The 25,137-nt window shown below is 28.9% G+C and overlaps 3 protein-coding genes and 1 long non-coding RNA gene across 5 annotated transcripts; 1 reads left to right on the forward strand and 3 right to left on the reverse strand.

Moving 5' to 3' along the window:
• Positions 1 to 555: 555 nt before the first annotated feature.
• LOC137833425 (cytochrome b561 and DOMON domain-containing protein At5g47530-like) lies at positions 556 to 2,302 on the reverse strand. The gene is made up of 3 exons (XM_068641776.1): positions 2,214 to 2,302; positions 1,217 to 1,697; positions 556 to 1,101 (listed from the first exon to the last, which is right to left on the reverse strand). The coding sequence occupies exons 1-3, from the start codon at positions 2,300 to 2,302 to the stop codon at positions 556 to 558; spliced, it is 1,116 nt and encodes a 371-aa protein (XP_068497877.1).
• Positions 2,303 to 9,436: 7,134 nt separating this feature from the next.
• LOC137831195 (glucose-6-phosphate/phosphate translocator 1, chloroplastic-like) lies at positions 9,437 to 13,991 on the forward strand. Of its 2 annotated transcripts, XM_068638772.1 has the most exons (7): positions 9,437 to 9,519; positions 9,683 to 9,713; positions 9,829 to 10,517; positions 10,986 to 11,211; positions 11,585 to 11,807; positions 12,749 to 12,962; positions 13,651 to 13,991. In XM_068638772.1, the coding sequence occupies exons 3-7, from the start codon at positions 10,011 to 10,013 to the stop codon at positions 13,660 to 13,662; spliced, it is 1,182 nt and encodes a 393-aa protein (XP_068494873.1). In that variant the 5' UTR covers positions 9,437 to 9,519; positions 9,683 to 9,713; positions 9,829 to 10,010; the 3' UTR covers positions 13,663 to 13,991. The 2 variants fall into 2 exon arrangements, with proteins under 2 accessions (XP_068494873.1, XP_068494871.1); XM_068638770.1 differs by lacking the exon at positions 9,437 to 9,519 and having other exon boundaries at positions 9,522 to 9,713.
• Positions 12,313 to 15,565, reverse strand: LOC137831196 (uncharacterized). Its single transcript, XR_011084361.1, has 4 exons — positions 15,422 to 15,565; positions 14,063 to 14,189; positions 13,623 to 13,798; positions 12,313 to 13,496 (listed from the first exon to the last, which is right to left on the reverse strand). It is a non-coding gene; the product is annotated as an uncharacterized lncRNA (long non-coding RNA).
• Positions 15,566 to 16,859: 1,294 nt separating this feature from the next.
• On the reverse strand, positions 16,860 to 24,897 carry LOC137831194 (uncharacterized). Its single transcript, XM_068638769.1, has 17 exons — positions 24,675 to 24,897; positions 24,474 to 24,563; positions 24,256 to 24,367; positions 23,386 to 23,413; positions 22,574 to 22,672; positions 22,407 to 22,476; positions 22,269 to 22,303; positions 22,094 to 22,168; positions 21,897 to 21,992; positions 19,380 to 19,443; positions 19,080 to 19,133; positions 18,858 to 18,943; positions 18,714 to 18,774; positions 18,561 to 18,625; positions 18,011 to 18,116; positions 17,395 to 17,483; positions 16,860 to 17,264 (listed from the first exon to the last, which is right to left on the reverse strand). Exons 1-17 carry the CDS (start codon positions 24,738 to 24,740, stop codon positions 17,102 to 17,104), a joined length of 1,359 nt encoding a protein of 452 aa, XP_068494870.1. The 5' UTR covers positions 24,741 to 24,897; the 3' UTR covers positions 16,860 to 17,101.
• Between the last annotated feature and the right edge of the window lie 240 nt (positions 24,898 to 25,137).

The following is a 25,137-nucleotide window of genomic DNA, read 5'->3' on the forward strand; positions in this document are numbered from 1 at the left end:
TATGTATATTAAAAACTATTTTTAGATGTTTATGTATGTCAGCTAGATGAATTATATATATATATATATATATATATATATATATATTTTTTTTTTTTTTTTTCATTCAACTTTTAGTTATACAAATATTATATTAAATACCAGTACATGATACTATTACCAATTCAATAGTCTTATTTATTCTTATCTAATCACTGCTAGGACAAATTTTATACCTATCAATATATTGTTTTATATATAGATTAATGACTATGTTAACATAACATAAAAATATTTTTCCTAATAGTTTAAAAAAAAAAATTATATTAAGTTGGTCTTGATATACAAATAAATTTAATGAATAAAGTTAAACTGTGATCATAAGATAAAATAAAAATAGGTGTTTGATAACAATAGCATAAGAAAATCACTTTATGAAAAGACATACAAAGTTTGGATCTTATAACATTGAAAAAATTATTAATTATTGTACAACATGATGAAACTTTAAAGAAAAGAATCAATTACATGAAAAAGTAAAGATGGTTATAGTCTATGTCTGTTGATTGCTATAGTCTATGTCAGTTGTTCACCAATGGCAACATGGTCCTCAGAGTTCTTGACCCTCTTTTTGTTGCAAACCCAAATCCATGTTGTGACCTCCAAAATGATAGCAATTGCAGCTAAAGATATTATTATGCCCGCATAGCTATTCTTCCACACATTGTGAGCATTCAAAATGTCAAAACCTTTCAAGACGTTCCATATGGCCAATGCAATAGTTGCATAACCAACTATGTAATGAAAAATGTTCCAAAATATTCTGTATTTGTGATCCTTCTTAGGCCTCAAACACACAGCAACAATAACTTGTGCAGATGCAAGACACATTAGAGTGATTCCAACGCATCGATGAGGAGCATGATGAACCCCAGAGTGGTTTCCAATATACAAACCAGTCCCAAAGCCAACAATGCCGATCAAGAAGGCCAGTGATTGGCATGCTCTATGCAAGTGAAACCAAGTGCTTCCCAAACCATCCACCACCTTCAAGTAACGACCCATCATCACTCCAATCGGCATCATTATTCCCCAACTCACAGTATTCAAAATTCCATAAACCTACATAATTCACAAGGTCAAAATATATAATTCCTCTAAAAAATATCATAAAGTCCAACTTTCTTACATTTTTTAACATGGTTCGTGAGTTCACATCTCCATCAGATTTAGAAACCTTGCCGGATATGAAATTGATGGTTCCATAGGATTGAAGATTAGAGCGTGAAAAGGAGTGAGCCTTGAAAGTGCCATCTTCAGAAACCAAACCCTCTTGCCAAGCATGGTTTACCACAGTCTTGTTGGGGGGAAGTTGAAAAGTTGCAAAGATGATGATGCCACCATTTGTGTATGACGTAGAAAGACTATAAACCGAAAAACTGAGATTTCCCTCTTGTAGCATCGTCGCATAACTTGTTATCGATGATGTATATGTTTTGATGGTCCCATTTGATTTATGAACTGCCACGAATGATTGTGAACCCACCATGCCCTTTGAGATAGGGTTTATGGCCCATGCAACCCAACTTGAATCCTTTGCGTTGGCCTTGTTGAATGCAACATCAACTACACCTGATGATGGATGGTAATTCCAATGCAACGAGGATTCAAGAACGGGCAAATCTTCACAAGCCGCATACTTAATGTTATTTGAAAACCTGTATGATTTTAAAATTAGAAATATGAGCTTCATTATATATAATTTATATGATAAATATTTTTATCAAAATACCATTTCACCTAATATAAATAAAACACTAATTTGTTAAGTCATCCGTATATATTTTCAAACCCATCCATTAAAAATAGCATATTTATTTTGTATTTAGAAAACCAGAAATTTAAAAAATAAAGAAGAATATTTTTATAAAAAATTAATTAAGATTGTTTTGTTATTATATTTCACAAAATTAACCTTCGACATATATTGAAGCAAATATAAGAAAAGATGATGATTTTATGATTTTAAAAATATGACCTTTACTATTTTATACTATATGATAAATGTTTTTGTATTTACATTTCTTCATAAAATTAACCTTTGATATATATTGAAGCAAATATAAGAAACGATGATGATTTTATGTTTTGTGAAAACTTGATATAAGAAAAAAAATAGGTGAGTAAGCATATAAAATAGAAAGAAAAAGAAAAAGATGATGTGTTTTGAAAACCTGTATGAGTTGCATGGCTGTGAAGTGATAGGGACAATAATGGCAATTAGAAAAGTGAAGAAGAACACTATATTTGCAGTGAAAGTCATATAGTAAGAGAAAGGAAATGATAACAAAACAATTGCTCTGATTTTTAGCACGGAATAAACCAATTTCACACACATCTATTTATCTTTTTAAATAACATTTGTAAATCAAGATATCTTTATCTTATCTAACCGTTTCAAATATCTTTTAAAACAGTTTTTATTTTCTATATTTTTAAAATATTTTTCTTTTATTTTCTATATATGCTAAAGATAAAATTTAAAATCCAAAAAATATTTTTACTACAAAATGTATTTTCAATTAAAAGATTATTCTGTAAATTGTGTAGGAATATAACTGAATATTGTTATATATATAAATATAAATTAAAGTAATATTAATTATGTAAATATTTTTTAAAGTTTTAGTTTATTAATTAATATTTCTATGTTAATTTTTAATTATAACTAATAAATAAATAAAATTTAATTGTAAGGATTAATAATTTAAATTAAAATATTTTTATATATTTTTTATATTTTTAAATATGATAATAAAAAGTATTAATATTTTAAATATTTTTTTATTTAATTTTTAATTTAAAAAGAGTCCGTCTAAATGAGTGTACGAAAAATTTAAAAAAAAAGTAAAATTTTAATCTAACTTAGGATCACCTTAGATCCGATTTATCTATTTTTGGAAGCTTTTGAATTTATGGACGGGTTTATTGTGAGAAATATTTTTTTATTTCAGTATGTTTGTTATAAAGTGTTTTTAAAATAAATAAATAGTTTGGTTTAGCTGTAACAGAAATATATTTTTTCCAGAATAAAAATATATATATGAAACTGAAAATTGTTTTTTTTTAAATAATTAAACATTTTTCTTAAATTGGACTGAATTATTTTTAAGTCTAGTATTTAAAAACAGTAACACCCCATAAGATACGTCTAATTGATAGAAATACAAATATTAAAATATAAAGTTGAAAACAATATTAAATATTTTAGAGCGTGGTGCAGTGAGGGTGATATTTTAGTCTTTCTGATGTTAGTATAATGGTACAGTTAATAATAATGGCGGTGTAGTAATATGTGTTTTAGAGTGTGTTAAAAAATATTATAGTTGAAATAATTTTATTAATATATCTAAACATGTTATAATTTTATTAATATATCTAAACATGTTAGGTTGTGTGTGAAAATTCTATATCTATTTTGAGTTTATACCTATATATCTATAAATAAATAAAATTATGGATTAAGTTTAATTCGTTAAACATTATATATATTTTTTTAAAATACTATATTCCATTATTTTTTTAAGTTCTTAGTAATATATCAATCTCTAAATAAAAACACTATTTTTTTTGCTAGATTTTATTAATATCATTCTTTTGAAAAAAATGTTATATTATCACTTTTATATTTTATATTAAGATATAAATAATTTTCATTTACAGTTTTTTAAATTTTCTATATTCATATCAAAATAACTTAGACATAACATGAATGTAAATAAAAATAGTAATTATAATTTAGACATAGCACATGCGTGCAAAAGAATGAGATACATGTCTTATTATTTGTTCACAAAAATATACTCAGAAAAACAATCTTTATCAAAAAATTTAATTCAAGTCTACATATTAACAATAAAATTAAATTGAAATTGCATAATATTTAAAACTTAAATTAGAACACAAAGTAATAAAAAATAAAATTATTATTATGCATAATACATTTAATCATTTTTTCCAATGCCCTATCCTCTTATTCTTCCTCCCAAAGAGTGCAATGACAAGAAGGGTGACATGGTGGAGTGGGTATTTTAATTTTTTGTTATAGTATAAGGTGTGGTTAGTAATAATTGGGATAGCAAAAGGCTTTTGTTTGTCATGATTTTTAAAAAGGGCATATTTTAGGTTCATTCTCATTCTGATGAGATATGAATAACAATGAAATGAAGCCTTTTTCATTTTGCAAACCATACTTTTTTTTCTCTCTATATTCCATACGTATATTTATGGGTAAATTAACTTTTTTTGATCTCTTTTTTAAAAAATTCTAATTTCATTCCATAAATTATAAAGTAATAATTATTTTCATAGTTTATTTTTTTTTAAAAAGACCATTGTACACAAACGAATTTAAATTTTCAAAATTAAAATGTTAGAATTTTGAATTACTATTTAAATACTTTTTTTTTAAATCAAATCATGTATTTTTACATTTTGGATTCTTAGTTTTAAAAATAGTAATTATTTTTTGATGTATACAAAACTAAATATATATTTAAAACATAAAATTTTAGTATAGTACAAAAACCGATCTTAAATTCTTATATTTTAAAAAAATTGAAATTATGAGCATGATATTTTCTTAAAAAATATATAATTTTTTAATAGATTATCTATCCAAACAACATATTTCATCATATCATATTTTAAATTATTTATAAAAGTACACTACCCTTTAAAAAATTCATTCAAATACTTTTATTTATCAATATATTTTCTTACCATGGGATCCCTTTACTTTAATTTTAATTAGTGGTTAGTAATTGATCTATATTTTTTTTATTATCTTTTTCTTCTCTATCAAGATGATCATTCTTATACATTAATGTAACTCAGATTGGAAATTTATTCTCATGCTAAGTGACATTATTACACAATCTAATCTAGGTTTAGTGAGACCTGTATATAGGACTCAATCAATATGTGATAAAGTGTGTGAAGGGAGAATATAATATATACACAATCCCTCAATTGCAAAATAATTAGCAAATTATAACCTAAGATATAAATTTGTCTTACCCAAAGACTCAATAAGTAAAATAATATAAAATAATAATAATAATATATAAAATAAATATTAAAATTATTAATATTAATATTGTTAATAATATTAATATTAACTGCATAAACCTTTTCTTGTTTTTCTTACTGAACCCATGATGTCATACACTAATGCTTTAGATGTTCTTTTCAAATCTGTTAATATGCATTTGGTTGTTACGTCTCCCATCGTTAATAAAACTGTTAGGCTTTGGTGTTTGTCGGTCCCAAATCTTGTCCAAACTTTCTTGGTTAATGATCAATTTATTTATGTAAATTGCCTTTTGCATGATAAAGGCTTTAGCTTTGCAGGTGTTTATGGTGCTAACACATATTTTGTTGTTAGACGAATTTTTTGGAGGGATCTTAGTTTCCTCACAGGGCCTTCGTGTATTCTGGGTGATTTTAATGCTGTTCTCTCGGTTGACGATTGCAAAGGGAGGGTTGCTCCTAATAAGGTTTCTTATATTGAATTTATTGATTGGATTAATAATAATGATCTTACTTCTATGCCTTGTTATACTTGGTGTAATGGGAGGAGCGGGTTACACATAATTGATAGAAATTTGGATAGGGCTTTATGTATTGGAGCGTGTTTGGATGAATGAGATTCTTGTAATTACCTGGTTCTTGTTAAAAATTGTTTTGATCACTCTCCTATTCTTGCTAGTCTTGCTAGTAATTGTTTACAGAAGGTTAACAATTTTTGTTTCTTTTCTATATGACTTCAAGATCGTTCGTGTATGAAGGTTATTCATGATTCTTGGGCTAATCTGGTTGTTGGTTGTCCTATGTTTATTTTGAAACATAAGTTAAAAAGGTTGAAAATTGAGCTCCGATGATGGAATAAAAATTCTTTTGGTAATGTTCATAAAGCAGTGCCTTAAGCAAGCTTCCCTCCTTGATATTCAACAAAACTTAGAGACTATTAGTTTGTTTGATATCGATGGGCTTATCTGTTAAGTAAAGATTGCTAAGGAGGAGATTGATCATGCGCTTTATTGTCAATATTTGTTTTTTGAGAGAGAGGGCAAAAATGTTTTAAAATAGGGATAAAAATATTACTTTTTCATGTTGTGGTAAAGAGGCGAAATAGTTCTAGTGGGATTCACATACTAAGGATTGAGAATGAGGTTATTGAGGATCTAAACTCATTGAGGATCCTAAACTCATTGAGGATCATATCTTGGATTTTTATAAAAGTCTTTATGCTGAGTCTAGTTCTAATAATAAGGAAGAGTTTATTAATAAATGTTTATTTATTAAAAATGTAACTACAAAATAATTATATATTTGAAATTTTTAATTATAAATTTTAACCATATCAAAATATTTATTGTATACCATAAACAAACTAAAAGTACTGCTTAATAAGTAAAAATTAATCTCATATTTTATTATGCTATTGTTTCAATTTTATTTTTTAAAGCATGAGAGAGAGGATAAACGGAGGCATGTAAAATTAGTTTTTTTTTATATATATAATCATGTGCCATTTTTATTTAATTTTAAATACCTTTAGTCTCTCTCTATATATATAATTAGTTTCTGTAAAAAAGTGTTACTTTTAAATATCTCATATTTTTAATCATTATTTTTTAGACTTTACTATAAATCACAGTTTAACGCTAAAAATAACAAATATAAATTTAAAAAATTAGGCAATAAAAAACTTAAATTGAGATACTTAGATGTTTTAATTTATAGGTATATAATTTAATTAAATAATATATTATTTACTTAATATGAATGATATTAATAATATATTATTTATATTTTTCTTATTCAAGAATTTACTTTTAAATATCGTATTTCTATTTAAAAACTAATTACAATTTATTAGATGTTTATAATTTATTATATATATATATACATATATATATATATACATATATATATATATCTTAATTTTGATACTATATTTTTTAATAAACTTAAAATAATTTATGTTCAAATTTCATAAATAAGCATTTTATTCTATAAAGATAAAAATAATAAATATAATTTATATATTAAAAACAACTTATATTATATAAAACTATATGTAATATAAAAACCATTATTATTTTTTATCTGAAGAAAATTTATAATTGTTATAAGATAATTTTATTTATAACATATTTTGTTACTAGTATTTTGAAAAATAATAATTTTATTTAAGTGATATTTATAAATAAAAATTAATTATTATTCTTAAAATAATATAAAAATAGTGTTCATAATATATTAAAGTTAAAAAAAATTATGTACCACTGTTTTATCCATTAAAAAAAAAAGGATTAAGGATTTATGTAGCAAAACTAGCTATATAGCTTATAAGTTAACTAATAGTTGATAATCTAGTTGACTTTTAGATTAAGTAGTAATTGACAAACTCTTAACTTATAAGTTATAAAATAATAAGCTAATTTATTAACTTCAATTTTATTTGGCAAAACTAGTTGATTAATTAGTTGGTAACTAATAAACTATCCTAGTAGTAAATTTACTACTACCTTATTAGCTTCTAAATTTCACGCTAATAAACTAACTTATTAAATTTAAAGTATTTGGTAAATTAGTTCATAAATATAAAATAATATAACGACATATTTTTATTATATAAATAAATTTTATTTTATGTTAGATAAAAATATATTATTAAATAATTATAATTTTTAATTTTTAATTTTTTTAAATAATTAAATTCATATTAATTGTTTTACTACTTATTATTTATCATAGCTTTTATTGATTTAAATAAGTAATTTTATTTAAATGAATTAATATAATAGATATTAGTCAAATTTAAATTTTATTTATCTTCATAAATTTAAGTTTTTCTATTCCTCAATCTAAACTAATGGTACATTGAACTTATTTTTCACAAAGTATATTTTCTACATCCTGAAGAAAAGAATTAGTAACTTCATTGTGATTTTTTTTTTTTAATTTAAACTACATAAAAGGTTAAAAAATATACAAACAACTACTAAAAATAATACATTAATCAATTATCTCTATAAAATTAAAATAGGTAATGATAAGTAAAAATAGAATAAAAATAGTAAAACTATATTAAAATAAGTGATAATAATAGAAAAAAGATTAAATAAGTTATAAGTTATATGATACAAGCTAGTTGAAGTGACTTGTAGCTTCTTAGTTTTAAAATAAATTATTTTGATATATTAATAAAATAGTCAAATAAGTTAATAACAAACATATTAATCTTACTAAACACACTCTTAAAATATTTAGTAAAAGTAACTAATAAAATATTTCATAATATAAAATGACATAAAACATTATAACTATATTAGTTCTATTATATAAATAAAATTATGTTTTTTTAGATAAAATATATTATTTGTAATTTTAATCGATCAACCAAAGAGGCTCAGAGATAATACGAGAAAAAAATTACCTCTGTAAAACTGAAAATAGATAAAAAAAAATTGAAAATAATATATATATCAAAATATAAGGGGCAATAAAAAAATAAATGAGTGACAAGTAACCTAAAGTAGTTTATAACTTAGAACTTTTTTTGAAATAAATAAATTTGATATATTTTACCATGTTATTTAAATTTGCTTATAAAATAAACACATTCTGAGTATATTCATTAATTGAATAATGTACTTAAAAACATTCTTATTGTTTTGATTGATATTTTATAAATTTAGTATTAAATTTATTTTATTTAATAACAAGTTAAAAAACAATAATAAAATATCAAAGATTTAGAAATGTCAAAAGAATTTATAGAACCTAAAATTAAAAAATATTTACTTGAACTTAAAGCATATTTCAACTAATTATTTTACATTAACTTTAAATTTTATAAGGATATTTGAAGAAAATAATAACAATAATAATAATTTGTTTTATATTAGATGTAATGTTTATCTATTATAATTATTAGTTCAAAAATATAATTATAATATATTGTAATTATTTATTCTAAAGATCAAAACACGTGTTACTATTTTATCTTTTGATAAAATTTCTGTGTATAATATATTAAAAAGTAATTTTAATCATCATTATATCCATACAGAAATTAAATTAAAAGTAAAATATAATTATTATTTTTAATTATAATAGATTATCGAGTGAAAAAGTAAAAATAACCTATAAAAGTATTCTGTTTATATTAAATAAAAAATATTTTACTTAATTAAATTTTGTGTAAAAAAAAAATCTTAATTTGAAAAGTTTTGTGATTTTAATTATATTAGTTAACATTTATATTTTAAACTAATATATTAATGATAAAGATTAAGAAAATATTAACAGATTTAAAGTTAGAAAATATTTTGATATAAATTAAAGATATATGATATTTACATGAGTAGAACATATTTAAATAATCATGGTGACTGAGATTTCTAAGATGTTACCTTTGTATGTTTCGTAGTTTGATTGAAGGCATCATCAAACCCGAGAGAGAAAGAAGTAAGAACACTGTCCCTCACGGTCACGTTTCAGCCACCAAACCCCACAAACACACTATTCTTCTCAACTTGTTTTTACTTTTCATTATTTATATCAATATTCACATAATCATACAACACCAAACACCAACATCATTTGACCAAAACACATTGTTTTTTCGCAGTTTTCAATTCATCCGAAGCTAAGATTCCAAGGCATCATTCCCTTCGCTTTCTATTTTTCTTCTATGCTTTTGAGTTTTGTCTTGAATTTTATGTTAATTTTTTTTATATTGTAATTATTATTATTCTTGTTATTGTTGTTTTGCAGAGTTTTGGTTTGACATAAATTAACCTTTCAAGATCTCAGAGGGGCAGAAGATCAAAGCCTAGACACACTCTCATACATAAAGAGTGTCTCTGATTTGATCTTTGTTTCTTTTCTCCTTGAAAATTTTCAGCACCCCACAGGGTTCTGTCAGAAAAGTTTGAATTTTGAGCCTACCCTTTACAATGATTTCTTCCTTGAGACAGCCTGTTGTGGGGATCAGTGGTTCTGATCTTCTTTTGAGGCAAAGACATGCAACCCCAGTTAAGGCACGGTCGTTTTTGCCTTCTTTGTCAAGAGAAAAGGGGCAAGGATCTCTGGTTTCAGTGCACAAGCCACTGCACATTGCTTCTTCTCTTGGTGGTGGAAATTTTGTGTCAGGGAAGAGTGATGGAAGGGGTGATTTGGTGAAGTGTGAAGCCTATGAGGCAGACAGATCAGAGGTTGAGGCTACAAACACACCATCAGAGGCTGCAAAGAAGGTGAAAATTGGCATATATTTTGCAACCTGGTGGGCTCTGAATGTGGTGTTTAATATTTATAACAAGAAGGTGTTGAATGCCTACCCCTACCCTTGGCTGACTTCAACTCTCTCACTTGCATGTGGGTCTCTTATGATGTTGATCTCTTGGGCCACTGGGATTGCAGAAGCCCCCAAGACTGATCCTGAGTTTTGGAAGTCTTTGTTCCCTGTAAGTATCAAATTGGTTTTATTTGTTCTTGACGAAAGAAATTGATGGAAGGAAATGAAAGCTTTGTTTTGTTTGCTCATGTGTTTTTTATTCTGGGAAAAAAATGTTTTTCTTTTTGACAATTTTGGACGCATATCTGGATGTCTATGTTGGTTAAGTCCAGAAACGTACAAAGTAGAGAAAATTGAGTATGTTCCTTTCAAGCCTTGTGGCTGAATTGGACTGAATTAATTTTGAGATCTTTGGTTTACTAATTGTTACAATTTTCAAGTTTAGAAATAGTGATTTTACTTTAGCTGGACAATCAGCAAAGTTTCTTCCTCCACCCTAAAAAATCCTTGAAATTTTTGGTATGCTTGTGTAATTGTTTCAAAAAAATTATTGATCAATTTAGTGATTCTCCTTTATTTATTTATTTATCATTTTGGATGGATGGAGACCTTAGTTTTTGTTTTGTTTCCCCTTCAGGTTGCCGTAGCACATACAATAGGACATGTAGCGGCAACTGTTAGTATGTCAAAAGTTGCGGTATCATTTACGCACATAATCAAGAGTGGTGAGCCTGCTTTTAGTGTTCTGGTTTCAAGATTTATCTTGGGTGATACCTTCCCTGTGCCAGTCTATCTGTCTTTAGTTCCGATCATTGGTGGATGTGCACTTGCAGCCGTGACTGAACTCAATTTCAACATGATTGGTAATGATTTTTTCCTTTCAAGGATTTTGTTTATCTTTAATATTGATATTGTTGTTAAGCACAGAAGTAAGTTGGAGATAAGATGATAAACTTTTTTGGATCTTGAATATGACTAGACAAAAATATAATCTGTCCGTGTTAAATTACATTTGGTTATGATTTTTCTTTTAGTGTTAGGGAACTGGCCTTTACTGCACTTTGTTGTCTATTCTTGCTTGAGTTTATCTCTCAAGAACAAGGGTAATTTGTTAATGAGTAACTTGAGTAATGGTGTCATTAGAGGTTATTTATTTGTTCTGGAATGAATTTCTTGTAAAGTTTTCTGCAAGTAGCTCTTCACTCTCCTGACTTTATTTTCATTATTCTTTTCCAGGTTTTATGGGGGCTATGATATCGAATTTGGCATTTGTATTCCGTAACATCTTTTCTAAAAAGGGCATGAAGGGAAAGTCTGTCAGTGGAATGAATTACTATGCTTGTTTATCTATTTTGTCCCTAGCAATTCTCACACCCTTTGCAATTGCCGTGGAAGGACCACAGATGTGGATTGCCGGATGGCAAACAGCCGTCTCTCAGATCGGAAACCAACTCATATGGTAATTTCAAGAAGACTGCTTACTGTAACAATATCCCTATTGTGTTGTTATAATGTTCACACTCATCTCTACTTGTATGTATCTCTATTTTTCATGCTCTAAGGTGATATGTTGAATTTTTCATAATATATGGTTAGTGTTCAAAGTTCAAACATCTTTTATCCGAATCTTTTTTCTTATCCTTATGTGGGAATGCAAAAATATTTTATATTTCCTAAACTACTGTTCATTTGTTTTTGAGTGACATATTTAACAACAGTATGGGGGAAGGTGGTGGTACTGGTTCCAATTCCTGACCATCAATCTGAAGATGATTTAAATTGTTGGTAGTTATTGAGAATACTGGCCTTTTCATCATCTTTATGTTTAATAAAGTTGAATGTTTTCTAGTTGTTAGGGGTCAACATGATAATTTCTTATTTTGAAGTGATCGAGACATTTGCATTTGCATCTCTCCTAGTGTTGGAGATTCTGTATTAAAAGCTATATTCAGTTGGCTTGCATATTTATACCTTGGTTGATTACTTATTTATCCTTTATAAAATTGGGAAAAATATAAACTAACTTCAGAGATTCAACACATATAAAATGCATGAGAACGTTTACTATTGGCTAGAAGACACCAATGTCGACTTCTTCAGTCTTTTCTGCCACTAATTGATGATCATGTCCTTATGCTAATTTGAGACTTGCGGGCTGATAGATCATCTGTGCTGGGCAATGGAATAATTATCAAATACCTGTTTTTTTTTTGTGTTGTAATCTGAAAAAAAGCTTACACCTTCTATGTAGTATAGTTTTCACATTTTAACCCATTATCTGACTTCAGTTTCTTCATTCTGATTGAGTTGTCTGTTGTTGGTACCCTTCATCTTGTGATTCTAAGCTTCTGCTCTCTCAATATTATGACTAAATTTTTGGCTGGTGATTGTACACAACAGGTGGGTAGCAGCTCAAAGTATATTCTATCATTTATACAATCAAGTATCATACATGTCTCTGGATGAGATCTCTCCCTTGACGTTTAGCGTTGGAAACACCATGAAACGTATATCTGTCATAGTGTCTTCGATTATTATCTTCCACACACCAGTTCAACCTGTCAATGCTCTTGGTGCTGCCATTGCCATCCTTGGAACCTTCTTATATTCACAGGTACTTTCTGTTCTTCATTTTCTAATTTTGTTATGTTTATCATCGTTTATCGTGTCCTTTGGTGGGCCATATTATTTACCACCAAAAGAAAAATGTTATTTATATTTGAAACATCAAACACACAGTGTTACCTATCATAATGGTCCGAGGTTGCATTTATTTTGTCTGATCTGCAAACTGTCAAATTTTAAAAGGGTTTTTGTGTAACCTTCAAGACTTATCATTTGGTGAGAGTTTACAATGGAGAAAAAACGTGGTTCATAGGGTGGAGTTGGTTATGATTGTATCTTATGTTTTACCTTCCAATCTCATGAATGATATTCTGCTGAAGTTAGGTGTATTGGTGAGTAGCCTTGAAATTGCCACCTGACTCCTTTGGTTCTTACATTGAACCTACCTATACAACTTCTTTTCCAAGTCAATTTTCAACATAAGTTAGCTTACCTTGTAGACTTTCCAAAGTTGTCCACACCATATACTTTAGCACATGTTTTGGTTCATATCTTCACATTGAGCTGTCAAGTGGGTGGGAATCTGGAAAATTTGAGAAGAACAAAAGGGTTTGAAACAAATAGAATAACAATTAGATTACAAGTTTCTTTAAGCTAAACAAACATGTGGTTTTCTTTCCGAACTAATGATTTTGTTTGGAAGGTATACTTATTTCTTTATGTACTGATTTCTGCAGGCAAAACAATAGATTTGGTGAACTGAGATTCCTCTATGGACTTGTTTGTTACTGTTCTTCATGCTCAACCAGGGACAAGAAAGTTAATTTTGGAATGTGCCACTGCTGAATTTTTTGTAAGACTAGGATGATCTGGCTATCAGTCCATCTGTAGATATAGTAATAAGAATGATGCTGTTGAGGAAACATTATAATACAGATTATTATTAGGTAGATTTCTTTTTTCAATTTCTGAAATATCTATGATTTGAAATAAACGTTTTTTGTTCATATGTTTTGAGAATAATTTCTCAGAACATTGTGTAAGGAGCTTGCAATAATGTGATGATGCCTATGATCAATTTGAATGTCTCAATATGTAAATGTTTGATGTTAGTGAATATGCAACTTTGGAGGTGCATGTGGTCCTTACATTTCTATGCCCTTTGACCCTTCCCATGTGACAGTGTTTGCTTTCTGTAGTGAGAAAGTGACTCTTCACTTTTCTAAAGGACATGTTCCCATTCTTCATGCCTGTGTTCATTGTTGATATTTGTAACCTAATTCATAGAATAATTAATCAGAGAATATTCGAGCATTGATTCGTGATGTGGGGTTGTTTCAGGCCTAGCTAGTGATATAGAATGGTTCATTATTCCATCATCAATTATGTATGACATGGTATATGACTTTTTTTTGTTTATCTTTTATAGTGGTGTTTGGTAGAAGTTAATGATGATATAATTGAATGTTTTGAAGTAAATTTTTAGAATGTTCGATAAAATTAGTTGTGGTTAATGATAATAAATGAAAAGTCACAATATGTTTATGGGTTTTTATATAAATTTATTCATGCATACGTAATTATAATTTTAAGTATATTAGTTTTTTTAAAAAAAATTATAGTTTCTTTTACAAAATTCGTGTATAAAGTCAAGTTTTATTAAAAATTGAAAGAAAGTGTAAGAGTTAAAATAAATAACGTGAGGTTAATTAAGGATGAAATGTTATTTAAACAAATGGTATGGCATTGAAAGAGGAAGTAACTAATGTTAAATAGAAATCAGAGTCTAAATGTTAATGTCTTTTTTCAATTTAATATAACAATAAGTAAAATTTTAGTTTAATAAAAAAATAATTCAATAACATTGATAGTGTAGATATTTTTTACACCGTAATTCGATGAGAATGAAAATTACTAAAAAACAATTCATACAATAACTTTCAAATCATTGAAAACTATTAGTTTTTTACATTGATTGTGCATAAATATTGAAATCATGAGAGGATCTAATGAACCCACTGACTTTAGATAGAATTCGGATAAAATGTTTCCAAAAAAAAAAAGTGTTATCTTATTTTGACTTTACAAAAATTATGTAAATTTGAGTTCTTAGAGTGTATTTTGTGAGGGTAGCTAAAATCTTTGAGAAAATAGATTTCTATTTGAAAGGGTATATAACTGCGTGGATAAGCTCACACTAACTTATCAATTAGGGATTCAGTTTCGAGATATCGAGAAGAAAGTGAAATGAGCGTTGGTATTGCTTATAGGTAATATTACATTTATAATCAATTAATCTGATAAATGAGTACTCTTCTTTAGGAGAGTCTTCAATTACCTACTTAACTCAATAGTTATAACCGTCATTAAATGTTAATTATAAACGTTTTGAGAACAAATAAGGAATTTCCATATTAGAAAAGCAAAGTAAGAGTAAAAGTAAAATTGAGAAATTGTAGAGGAATAATGGCAGAAAAGCAAGGAGAGTAATGGGAGAGAGAGATGAACCAGTTTGAAGGAGAGAATCTGTAAGAATAGTTCAGTGATGAAGTTATTGCAGTTGAGCTTCCATGGAATTGGTGAAATGGCAAAGAGAAGAGGATAGAGGAAGTAACAGAAAAAGCTTTGTTAATATTGTTATTAGAAACCATTGTAGTTAAGAAGAAAAAGAAATGGTGAACTACTTTTTGTGACTCTGATAAAAGGATTTTGTGGATAAGCTTTCCTTCGATACAAACCAGAATTAAACTTGGATTCAACAAATTACTCACTGGGCCTTGAATTTTTAGGATTGGGTATTGGAAATGGCTATTCTCACTCCCCCCCAATCTTACAACAATAACCTTAATGTGTGTTTCAACAAGATTCAAGAAATTCCCCTTGTATTTGCTAAATTACATATTTTATATCAATATTTTTAAAATATATTTAGAATATTTCTTTTATTTAAATATAAAATATATTTCTACTAAATTAGTTTAAACTAATTTGGAGAGACTATTGTTTTATAACATTATTCTGAGTATATTATTTTACACTTATATTAGTATATAAGAACCCTTCTAATCAAATTTTTCTAAACATTTTACATATAATATTAGTTTTTTTTACATTGTATTTATACTTATTTAAAAAAAAAATCATATACTTGAGCACATTAAAATTTTAAATCTTTTACGTCTGTTATTTCATTAATATCATATTTATAAATACAAATTTAGATTTTATGACATGGTTTTGCATTTTTTCCTTCATATATGTTTCCTTATTTATTTATAATAGATAGTAAATAATTAATTTTTATGTTTTTTTATATAATAATTATACTTAGAATAAATCTTGTTTTATAAGATACTTAAAACTAGAATTAAAACATTATAAAAACTTCATAATGTTTTTTAATTTATGCGAATCCGGAATACCAACTGCGCAAAATCACTGTTTTAAGTTGGGCACTTCTTAAAATTTATCTTAATACTGTAATTTATATATCTTATATCAGTGTCAAATGACATTTAGTAATACTTAATTTTATTATTACATTGCATTTGTTAATAATATAGCGTTATAAAAAGTAAAATTTTGATTATGGTGTAAAAAATAGAAAATTTAAGCAGAAACTTAAGTTTAAAATATTATATATCTAAATGCAAAACATAATACTTTTATTATCAAATCCAAAAAACAATTAGAATCTTATTAGGGATTTACTTTTTCAAGTAAACTGGAAGAATTTCGATGAGATTTATAATGAAAGAATGTAGAAACTCTGATCTTTTTCATGGTTTCATCAGAACACTTTTGGTTTTCCGGAGGTGTGCTATTTGTGGAAATTGCTTTGAATCATACATAAAACAACGACAAATTGGAGTGGCTTTGAATCATAAAAGAAGCATCTTCAAGAAACAAGAACTTGAAAATATGCTTTTAAGGGAAAGGAACTGAATTGAAGAATAAACAAAATTTTCTTGCATTGGGAATGAACTGAACCAAGAAGAATAACAAAAATATAACTTCATTTCACCAATCTTGTACGTACATATATAAATATAGGATGCCATACTAAACATGCCACTCTGCTAAAGCTAAGAGTATGGAGGCACATGCAGAGGTAGACCGTCCCACAAGAAGAATGGTGATATCAGTACTGTGAGCCAAAATACTTGCTTCATTTTGTTCAGAAAAACCTTACTCAACTTCTTTGATAATTCTTCGTCGCCGTAGGGGTTGTGTTGTAATGCTCCCTGGAGCACTGTGAGCTTTCCTCTTATCTTCCTTCCTCTTCTTCGCATCCGCCATAACACGCATTAAAGCAGAAGCTTTGAATATTGGTCTTGGCAAGTGCCTATGTCTGTTGAGCAAATCAGAAAAAGCAAAAGGTGACAATTATGCACAGGGCAAAGGTTTTGTGGAATTATATAATTCATGACAGAATTTTTATCAGGTATGGTTCATAACAAAAATGCTTGATCAAATCTTACCTTGCAATCCGGTTAACATCAGAGAGGTGCTTATAGCGTTTCTTTACGGCCTCATGATAATCGTGCTTCTTCCGTTCTCTTGGAAGAATCTGTAGCATGATCACAAAGAAGTAATAATCAGTCGATGAAGGGTTTCTAAGAATAGAAATAACCAGGGATAACCACTAGGTAACAAATTGGAAAACAAACCAGCATCCAAAGTATGATGATTTAAGGATCTTAATAATTGATCATACACTATTAATGTATGACAGAAAAAGATGAAAGGGCAACAATTAAACTAAAATGTATGGATCCTCCCAACTCTAGGCCAAGCATGACCTTATCATTTCTATACATCAGCAGGAATTTGGAACCAAGAGATAAAGTAGGCCTTCCCTTACCTCGTACTAGATGGTGTCTATCTCACTAATAAAATGACATTGACAGCCATGTTGGGTGATAACAGAACTAGGTTCAAATTCCAATAAATGTAAAAAAAAAAATTATATAAAGAAACAAAATCGAGATTCATCTTTCTATGAAATAAACATTGCCACAAGATGCCGAGGATATGCTTTGACACATTAATTATTTCACTCAAATCTATGCAATGCAAGAAGTAGAGATAACTTACTACTCCAAGTTGTTCAGATGCTTTTGCCTTCCAAATCCTAAGGTTAGTATCATCACTTCCTGAAATCACATAACTTCCATCACCACTGAACTTGACACAAAATACCCTGCATAACAAAGATAAAGATCAGCCTACCATAAGATGATAAAAATCATTCAGCAGAAAAAATTGGCAAATCGCATTTTATTAGGATGTAGAATAAAGGGAAGAATAGTAGTTACTAATTAGAGGGACATCATGGGTCAGGCCGATTATATCTATAAATAAGAGGATACTAGAGGAAAGAGGGGGATTTTCATTTCGTAGATTGAGCATTAACTCTCTGTGAAAGGAGAAAGCCTTTGTGAAGGGAAAACCTTAGGAGGAGAAAGTGCTCTCCTATTTCTTGTTATTTTCATTCTACTCAATAAAAATCTTTCTTTTCTTTCTCTTTTCAATTCTTGATTCCTAACATCTTTTGTCGGCAATAGTATCTTGTTACACATCCAAGGTTTACATTAATTGAAAAGTGACATGGGTAATAAAGCAATATAATATAACTTAAGTGAACCTTTGCATTCTCTTAGTGTGATAAATCTCTTTGCTGTGACCACCGTTATACTGGAAGAGTCTCACCTACAAATGAGAAATCATCAATAGATAGGAAACCATTCTTAGTAAGAACAAACATCAGATGATTGAAAACAAAAGTCAAGGAACTAACTGTTCTATCATAAGATCCAGTCACAAATTCTCGTCCAGTTGGTGAATAGTCAATATCCATCCTGTAGAATTAAATATGAAAAATGAGCGTATGATAAATTTCTAGAATTACCAACACAATACTTAAAAAGAAAAATCATCTTACACAGCGGAAACATGATCTTTATGAACACATTTAGCTTCATTCAACTTCCTAGCATCATAGCTATAGCAGTTTCCGTCTTCATTTGCCTGCATAAAATTTGTTGATACAATGAGACAACTACATGAAAAGATATCTAAACCCAATAATATCTCATGTTAGCCATAACGAAAAACCTAAACAATAGCTTAAGAACCATTGAATGAATTCATATGATCAACTTACAGCTGTAAAATTTATGGGTTCCATTGGATTCCAACATATAGAATTGGTTTTGGTCTGTCACAATGAAGTAAAAGTTAGTATAATCACGAATATATTTGGATTAAAGCCAGATGATTTTGGGGTGGGACACTCAGCAGAAATGATGTTGTTGAGAAATGTTGCAATGATATAATATTGTGTGCAATTTAAGAACCACAAAATAATAGGACCTCCGTTAACAAAATATGATGATTAGAAATAACATAAGAAAAAACCCGCAACCATATGTCATAATTTAAAGCAATGAAAAGATGTAATTACCATCATTATCATTTTCCTCACAGGGGAAGCCATCCGTAAATCATACAGAATTATGCTCCGGTCACTAATATAAGAAAACAGGTTAAAAAAGCATGTAATTTACATACAAGAGTAAAGTGCAGTAAGCCAACCAATATTGTCAAGACTTATAAATAGATTAATGTAAAATCATTCAAAATCTAAATAAGTAAAACTTGAAACAAAATGCATACCAAAAGAAATGCATTTTTCAATGAAAACATAACCAAGTCCCCTTACTGGATATTCCTTTCCATTCAATGAATGAAATGCATTTTTCACCAGATAAATGACCACAGTTGGAATATATAGCAGATATCTTAACATTGAAAATATTATACATAACCCCTTAAGGAAAATTTTCATATATCTTTATATTTCTTAATTTGTTTCCTTTTTTAACTAAGATTATAATTCTACTGTTAGTATGCTTAGCATTGTCTTTCGAATGACATCCTCATTTCCTCCTCCAATACTTAAAACCCTATAATGTCAATATAGTAATGGAGGCATGTAATGCACCTTTAGAATAGTTTCTCTCACATCCTCATTTCCTCCTTCTCCACTTAAATGCTGTAATGCTAACGTGGTATCTGAGTAGTGTAATGCACCTTGAGAATGCATTCCCCTTCCATTGAGCTGTGTTCAAGGAAATTGATGACCCCACTATTGTGTTTTGTTAATCATTGTTTGCTCCAAGTTTCTCGTTTTTAAGCCATGTTTTTGTTGTAATTATAGAAATAAGGAGCAGACCCTAAGTCACATTTTTATGACTAGAGAATATCAAATCTCCTTTGCCTATTGTATTAATTTCGTTTTCTCAATATAAATAAAGCATTCGTTCAGTATCAGAAATACACAGTTTCAGCTCAATGTCTCTCTCTTCTATAGTTTAACATGGTATCTAGACTAGCACATGTGTTGACGCTTAATGGCCGACCAAAATATGCCCAACTCAACTCCTCTACACTCCTACCCCTATGGTGGCGGCTCCATCAAAAGTTTGTTTGGTGGTCTAATCTACTTTTCTCTCTCCTTAGATTATTTTATTATTTTTTTCAGATTTAAAGAAAACAATGTCTTCCAACACCCCGTCAACACCCAAAATAGATTCTCCCATCTTTTCTAGCCATATTGCTAGTATTGAGGAGATGAACATGGCTAACTATTCAACACAGGCTTCCAAAATCTAGTTATGGTTAAGTAGGCAGGGCTTTAAATCCCATCTTACTATAATAGTTGAATCAGTTCCTATAGAGCGTGAACAATGGATAAAGATTGATGTTCAACTATGTAGTGTACTGAAATCCACCATTCACACCTCATTCAAGCCTATTTTGTATTTCCAAGAGACGTGTGTGCATCAGTTTGGAGTGAAGCCCTTTATGCCAACAACAGGCAGCGTTAATATGATGTGTCTCTTGACACTTAAAGCATGCTCCATGACAATTTGAGGGCCATATGTCTGCTTACCTTGGGCAGCTTCATTCAGCCTTACATTAATTTAATGAGTTTATTTCACTAAAGTATGCTACAACCTGTGATTAAATTTTAGGCTTGCCAATAAACCCTACTACAACTTCCTAATTACCTATGGTCATTTGTCTACAAGAGAAAATACCACCTTCGCATCACAAAAGTAATAATTTTAAACACTTTCGCATAGGTAATTCTAAAAATCATCCAAATTGCAAACATCAACACTACATTGAGCATACCATTGGTATTATTAGGAACATCTTTATTTATTCCTGTATTATATCTTTATAATTAGAGGATATTCGATCGCCTCTACATATTATATCGATTCCTTTCTCAATATAAATAAAACATTTGTGTTGTCTCAAAAACACAATTTCAGCTCAATGTCTCTCTTTCCTATAGTTGTAAAGAGTTTTAATCTATCATATTCTGTTGTGCATTATTTAAATCACCCCAGCTTATTTATGTAGAATGATTCTGTATCAGTCCATTTTCTGTACATCTAATTATAACAGCCCGCTAGCTGGAAAGCTTCTCAGAGAAGCTTGCCTTGTAACATATAAATAACAGTACCTAACACTCACAGACCCACTTATAAACACAAATCAGAATAAAGAATTTTCTATCTGTTCAATTTTTTTGTCTTTTGAAATCTCAAAGGATACCTTATAACATTATGATTGTATTTAAAATAGTTTAGAGCATCTATGATCTCTTGGAACTAGTTTCCATATTCTTATATTTCATCATTCCTGATTTGTTTCTGGATTTAATTAGGGGCACAAATTAAACTTAGTACTTTGTCTTTTGGATTATATTTACCACATCATTACACACAATAATTATATTTTGAACGATATTTAAATAATGGAGAAAAAAACACAAAAATTCAATGAGATCAGCAAAGAGCAAACAAGCAACAAATAAAAAAAGATCAGTAAATATCTACAGGGTGAAAAAACTGAATTGTACTGTGATCAATATTGTAGTTCTTGACCTATAGGCAATCTCACGTACCTAGCTGAGGTGGCCAACAGATTTGGTTCTCCAGGATTAAACCGGACAGAAATTACTGTATCTGTCCCCCATTCAAAACTATTAATAGGCTGAGACCTGCAGAAAGGAAGTAACTATAACATGCACTAACATAAAATTTAAAATGGTTAACTACTGTGATTCTAGTAAAACAAGTAAACTAAACATAAATTGACCACCTGTTGTGATTCCATATATCTACTTGAGCACCAACTGTGGCAAAATGCTCACCATCCCACTGGTGATCAACACCCCTAAAAATTAAGAAAGTAAAACCAAGCTCAGTAAACATAAAACATAGTAAAATAACAATCTTCAATATCTTCGTCAGGGATAATTCGTTCCAAAACTTACCAAAATGCATTCTTCCCAACATAAACACTTGCTGGCTGCACAAAAATAAAAAGTGGTTCATAAAATTGTGAGTTAGTAGTATACCCACTTACAATAAAAGAAAAGGTGAAAGTAAAATATGCTAGCACAACATTTCACCTCAACTGTGCTCTTGGTTGAGTCATCTGACTCCATAAGAGAAGTAATAGGAACATTCCAGAGTCTGATACTGAAATCAAATTCCAGGTTATTTCAGAAAAAATAGCTGAAGGCTAAATATGATAGATAGGTGTAGTAGGGAAAATGTTGAAAAGGTTGATTCTTACGAGGCATCAGTTCCACAGGACACAAGAACGCGTCCATCCGTAGATGATGTCAAACCTCGTACAGCACCTTGATGACCAGGAAACTGGCAAACCGTCTGTCTTTTTTATCAAACACAATGGGCACCAAATTAGATACATATAGTAGTCCCAAAAATTGTAGCATTAACAACCTCCTGTCCTTGCTTAATTTTTTTTTCAAATGAGCTAGTGCTTAAGCCAATGACAAATGTTTTTCTTCTTATCCATATGTTTTCAAGCAATATTAAATAATTTTATCATATAACAACTCCCATTCTTCAGAAAGCCAACATACATACCCCCTCAACCAGAGAAATAATAAGAAAATCTCAAGTCATATTTGATACAGTAAACTGCAGTTCATTCATAACTATAAGACATTAGTTTCCTCTGAGATATGTTTATTATCTATTGATAGTCCATACAATGTAAACTGAAACGAAATAAAGAAGAAGTGACTCTGTATTGTTAATTACTACAGCAACCATTTCTTTTCATATATGCCCTCTAAGGCTCTAACTAAATCTTCATACATGAAAACTTATCATAGATGACAGAAATAATTGTAAAGATCACTAGGGAGTTAACAACAATTTTAATATAAACAAGGACATTAATTACATTCCTTAATATTTGTGTTGTCCCCTAATTGGACAGATAGAAAGAATTGTACAGAGTAATACATTGAAATGTTCTTCATTTCAAAAAGGTTACTAAATACCATGAATTTGATTCAAATTCCAAATATAAATATTTTCTTTATGAAAAAAACATAGTACTGAAAAAGTTATTACCTTGAAGCTAAATCCCAGAGACGAATATCTGAAAAAACAACAAAAACAAATGTTACAGGATTCTTTTATATGTATTCAACTCAACTCCTCCACCATTTTATAAAGATAACAATGTACATTGGATTGAGCCTAATCTACAAAAGAATGGCATTATAGTAATGCATAATATAATACCTAATACCATGTAGAAGGACAACCAATGAAAAAGAACCAAAAAAACAAGGATAAAGTTACAAGATAGGGATGAATAGTAAAAGTGTGTGGAAGACATGCCCACACAATTATTTCTTAACTCTCTAGCCAGGAAATATTTTATGAATTGATTATTCATACAATCTATTATGCAAAAAGAACCATACTACTTTAAAGAGCTATGTTTCATAATAAGCAAACATGAAACATTTACTCAGGTTCAAGCCAAACCTAACAAGAAGACTTCAACATAAAGACAACTAAAATAGTAACACAACACCGCAAACAAAAACATTAAGAGAAAATCAGCCAAATTTGACTAAAGATTGGGTGATTGTTGGACAGATAACTCATATCCAAGAGTCAATAGTCAATAATGATTTCAACAGTCAGATTGCCAATTCATTGTAGCAGAAGAATTCTGCTTATCTGGTATTGGATTCATTGATCATAAATTTCCTACATGCATGCACATATATATATCTATATGTTCTCTCCATTTTTAGCAGTCCTAACAAAATTTAACCACTTCCTGAATTCAAAATTCATAATCTATCATTAGCAAAACAAATTTCTTCCTCTTCTCTATCTCCAAACGAAGAGTATAATTCAGCCATTATTTCCTACAACTACACATAAAGCTGCAGGGACATAACTAAATAAGGTAAAACGAACTACCTCCATCCATTGAACCAGAGAATAACCCTTTCAACTGGCTAGGGTTCTTCGTCATACATGAAATAGCATCTATATGTCCATCCAATGCTCCAATAAATGGTCTTGCAAAGATCTAAACCCTCAAAGATTAAAAACACATAATAAGAAACAGATAAACTTCACATGCAATAGAAACACACTGATTACGAAGCATTAAAACCTAATAGGGAAAAGCCGACCTTGTCCAACTTCACCGCGTTAAGAGCCCGCACATACTCCACCGCCTTCTCTTGAGGACGAAGGCTGGGATCGTAATTCCGGAACACCCTCTGTCCGAAGTCAAAGGGGCAGAGCGTTAGAAAAAGCAAAAGATTACAAATTTGATTGAACTGATGAATTAGAAGAACGCCAGTTGTAAAGGGTCGTGTGCATTGAATGACCTGAAGGTCTTGACTTCGTTCTCGAGTGAACTCATCGACAGAGCGTGATATAACTTTGACCTTCATAGCGTGTTGAAGCAGTGGAGAAAGTGAGAAGAATGAGTGACTGTGTTTTGGTTCTTCCACCTCCGAATTAGAGAGCAGAAAAACCCTAGGATGATTGGTGGAAGGAACCAAGGTAAGAGGAACAAAGGGTTTTAGTGCTGTTTTTGTTCACAGACATACGGATACGGGTCGACCCGAAAATTTTAAAATAATTACTATAATTTTAACAAATTTATCTCACTAAAATATATACAGATATTAAATTTTATATACAGAATTAGTATATATAAAAATTAAAATTAATTTGATAATGTTTATTTTTTTAAGTTAATTTAAAATATATAATATTTAATTTTTACAATTTTTGTTTTGTAATTTTTCTTTAGTGTATACATTCTTTTATCATTTTTAATCTTCT

Source organism: Phaseolus vulgaris, chromosome 6, assembly GCF_000499845.2.
Source record: "Phaseolus vulgaris cultivar G19833 chromosome 6, P. vulgaris v2.0, whole genome shotgun sequence".
Lineage (NCBI taxonomy): Eukaryota > Viridiplantae > Streptophyta > Magnoliopsida > Fabales > Fabaceae > Phaseolus > Phaseolus vulgaris.

Coding starts and splice junctions, on each gene's coding strand:
- LOC137833425 (XM_068641776.1), bottom strand. CDS start 2,302: ATGACTTTCACTGCAAATATAGTGTTCTTCTTCACTTTTCTAATTGCC. Junction 1,698..2,213: donor CAGCCATGCAACTCATACAG/GTTTTCAAAACA, acceptor AAAATCATACAG/GTTTTCAAATAACATTAAGT. Junction 1,102..1,216: donor TCAATTTCATATCCGGCAAG/GTTTCTAAATCT, acceptor TGAATTATGTAG/GTTTATGGAATTTTGAATAC.
- LOC137831194 (XM_068638769.1), bottom strand. CDS start 24,740: ATGAAGGTCAAAGTTATATCACGCTCTGTCGATGAGTTCACTCGAGAA. Junction 18,944..19,079: donor AACCCATAAATTTTACAGCT/GTAAGTTGATCA, acceptor AATTTTATGCAG/GCAAATGAAGACGGAAACTG. Junction 18,775..18,857: donor AAAGATCATGTTTCCGCTGT/GTAAGATGATTT, acceptor TTAATTCTACAG/GATGGATATTGACTATTCAC.
- LOC137831195 (XM_068638772.1), top strand. CDS start 10,011: ATGATTTCTTCCTTGAGACAGCCTGTTGTGGGGATCAGTGGTTCTGAT. Junction 11,212..11,584: donor ACTCAATTTCAACATGATTG/GTAATGATTTTT, acceptor ATTCTTTTCCAG/GTTTTATGGGGGCTATGATA. Junction 11,808..12,748: donor ATCGGAAACCAACTCATATG/GTAATTTCAAGA, acceptor TGTACACAACAG/GTGGGTAGCAGCTCAAAGTA.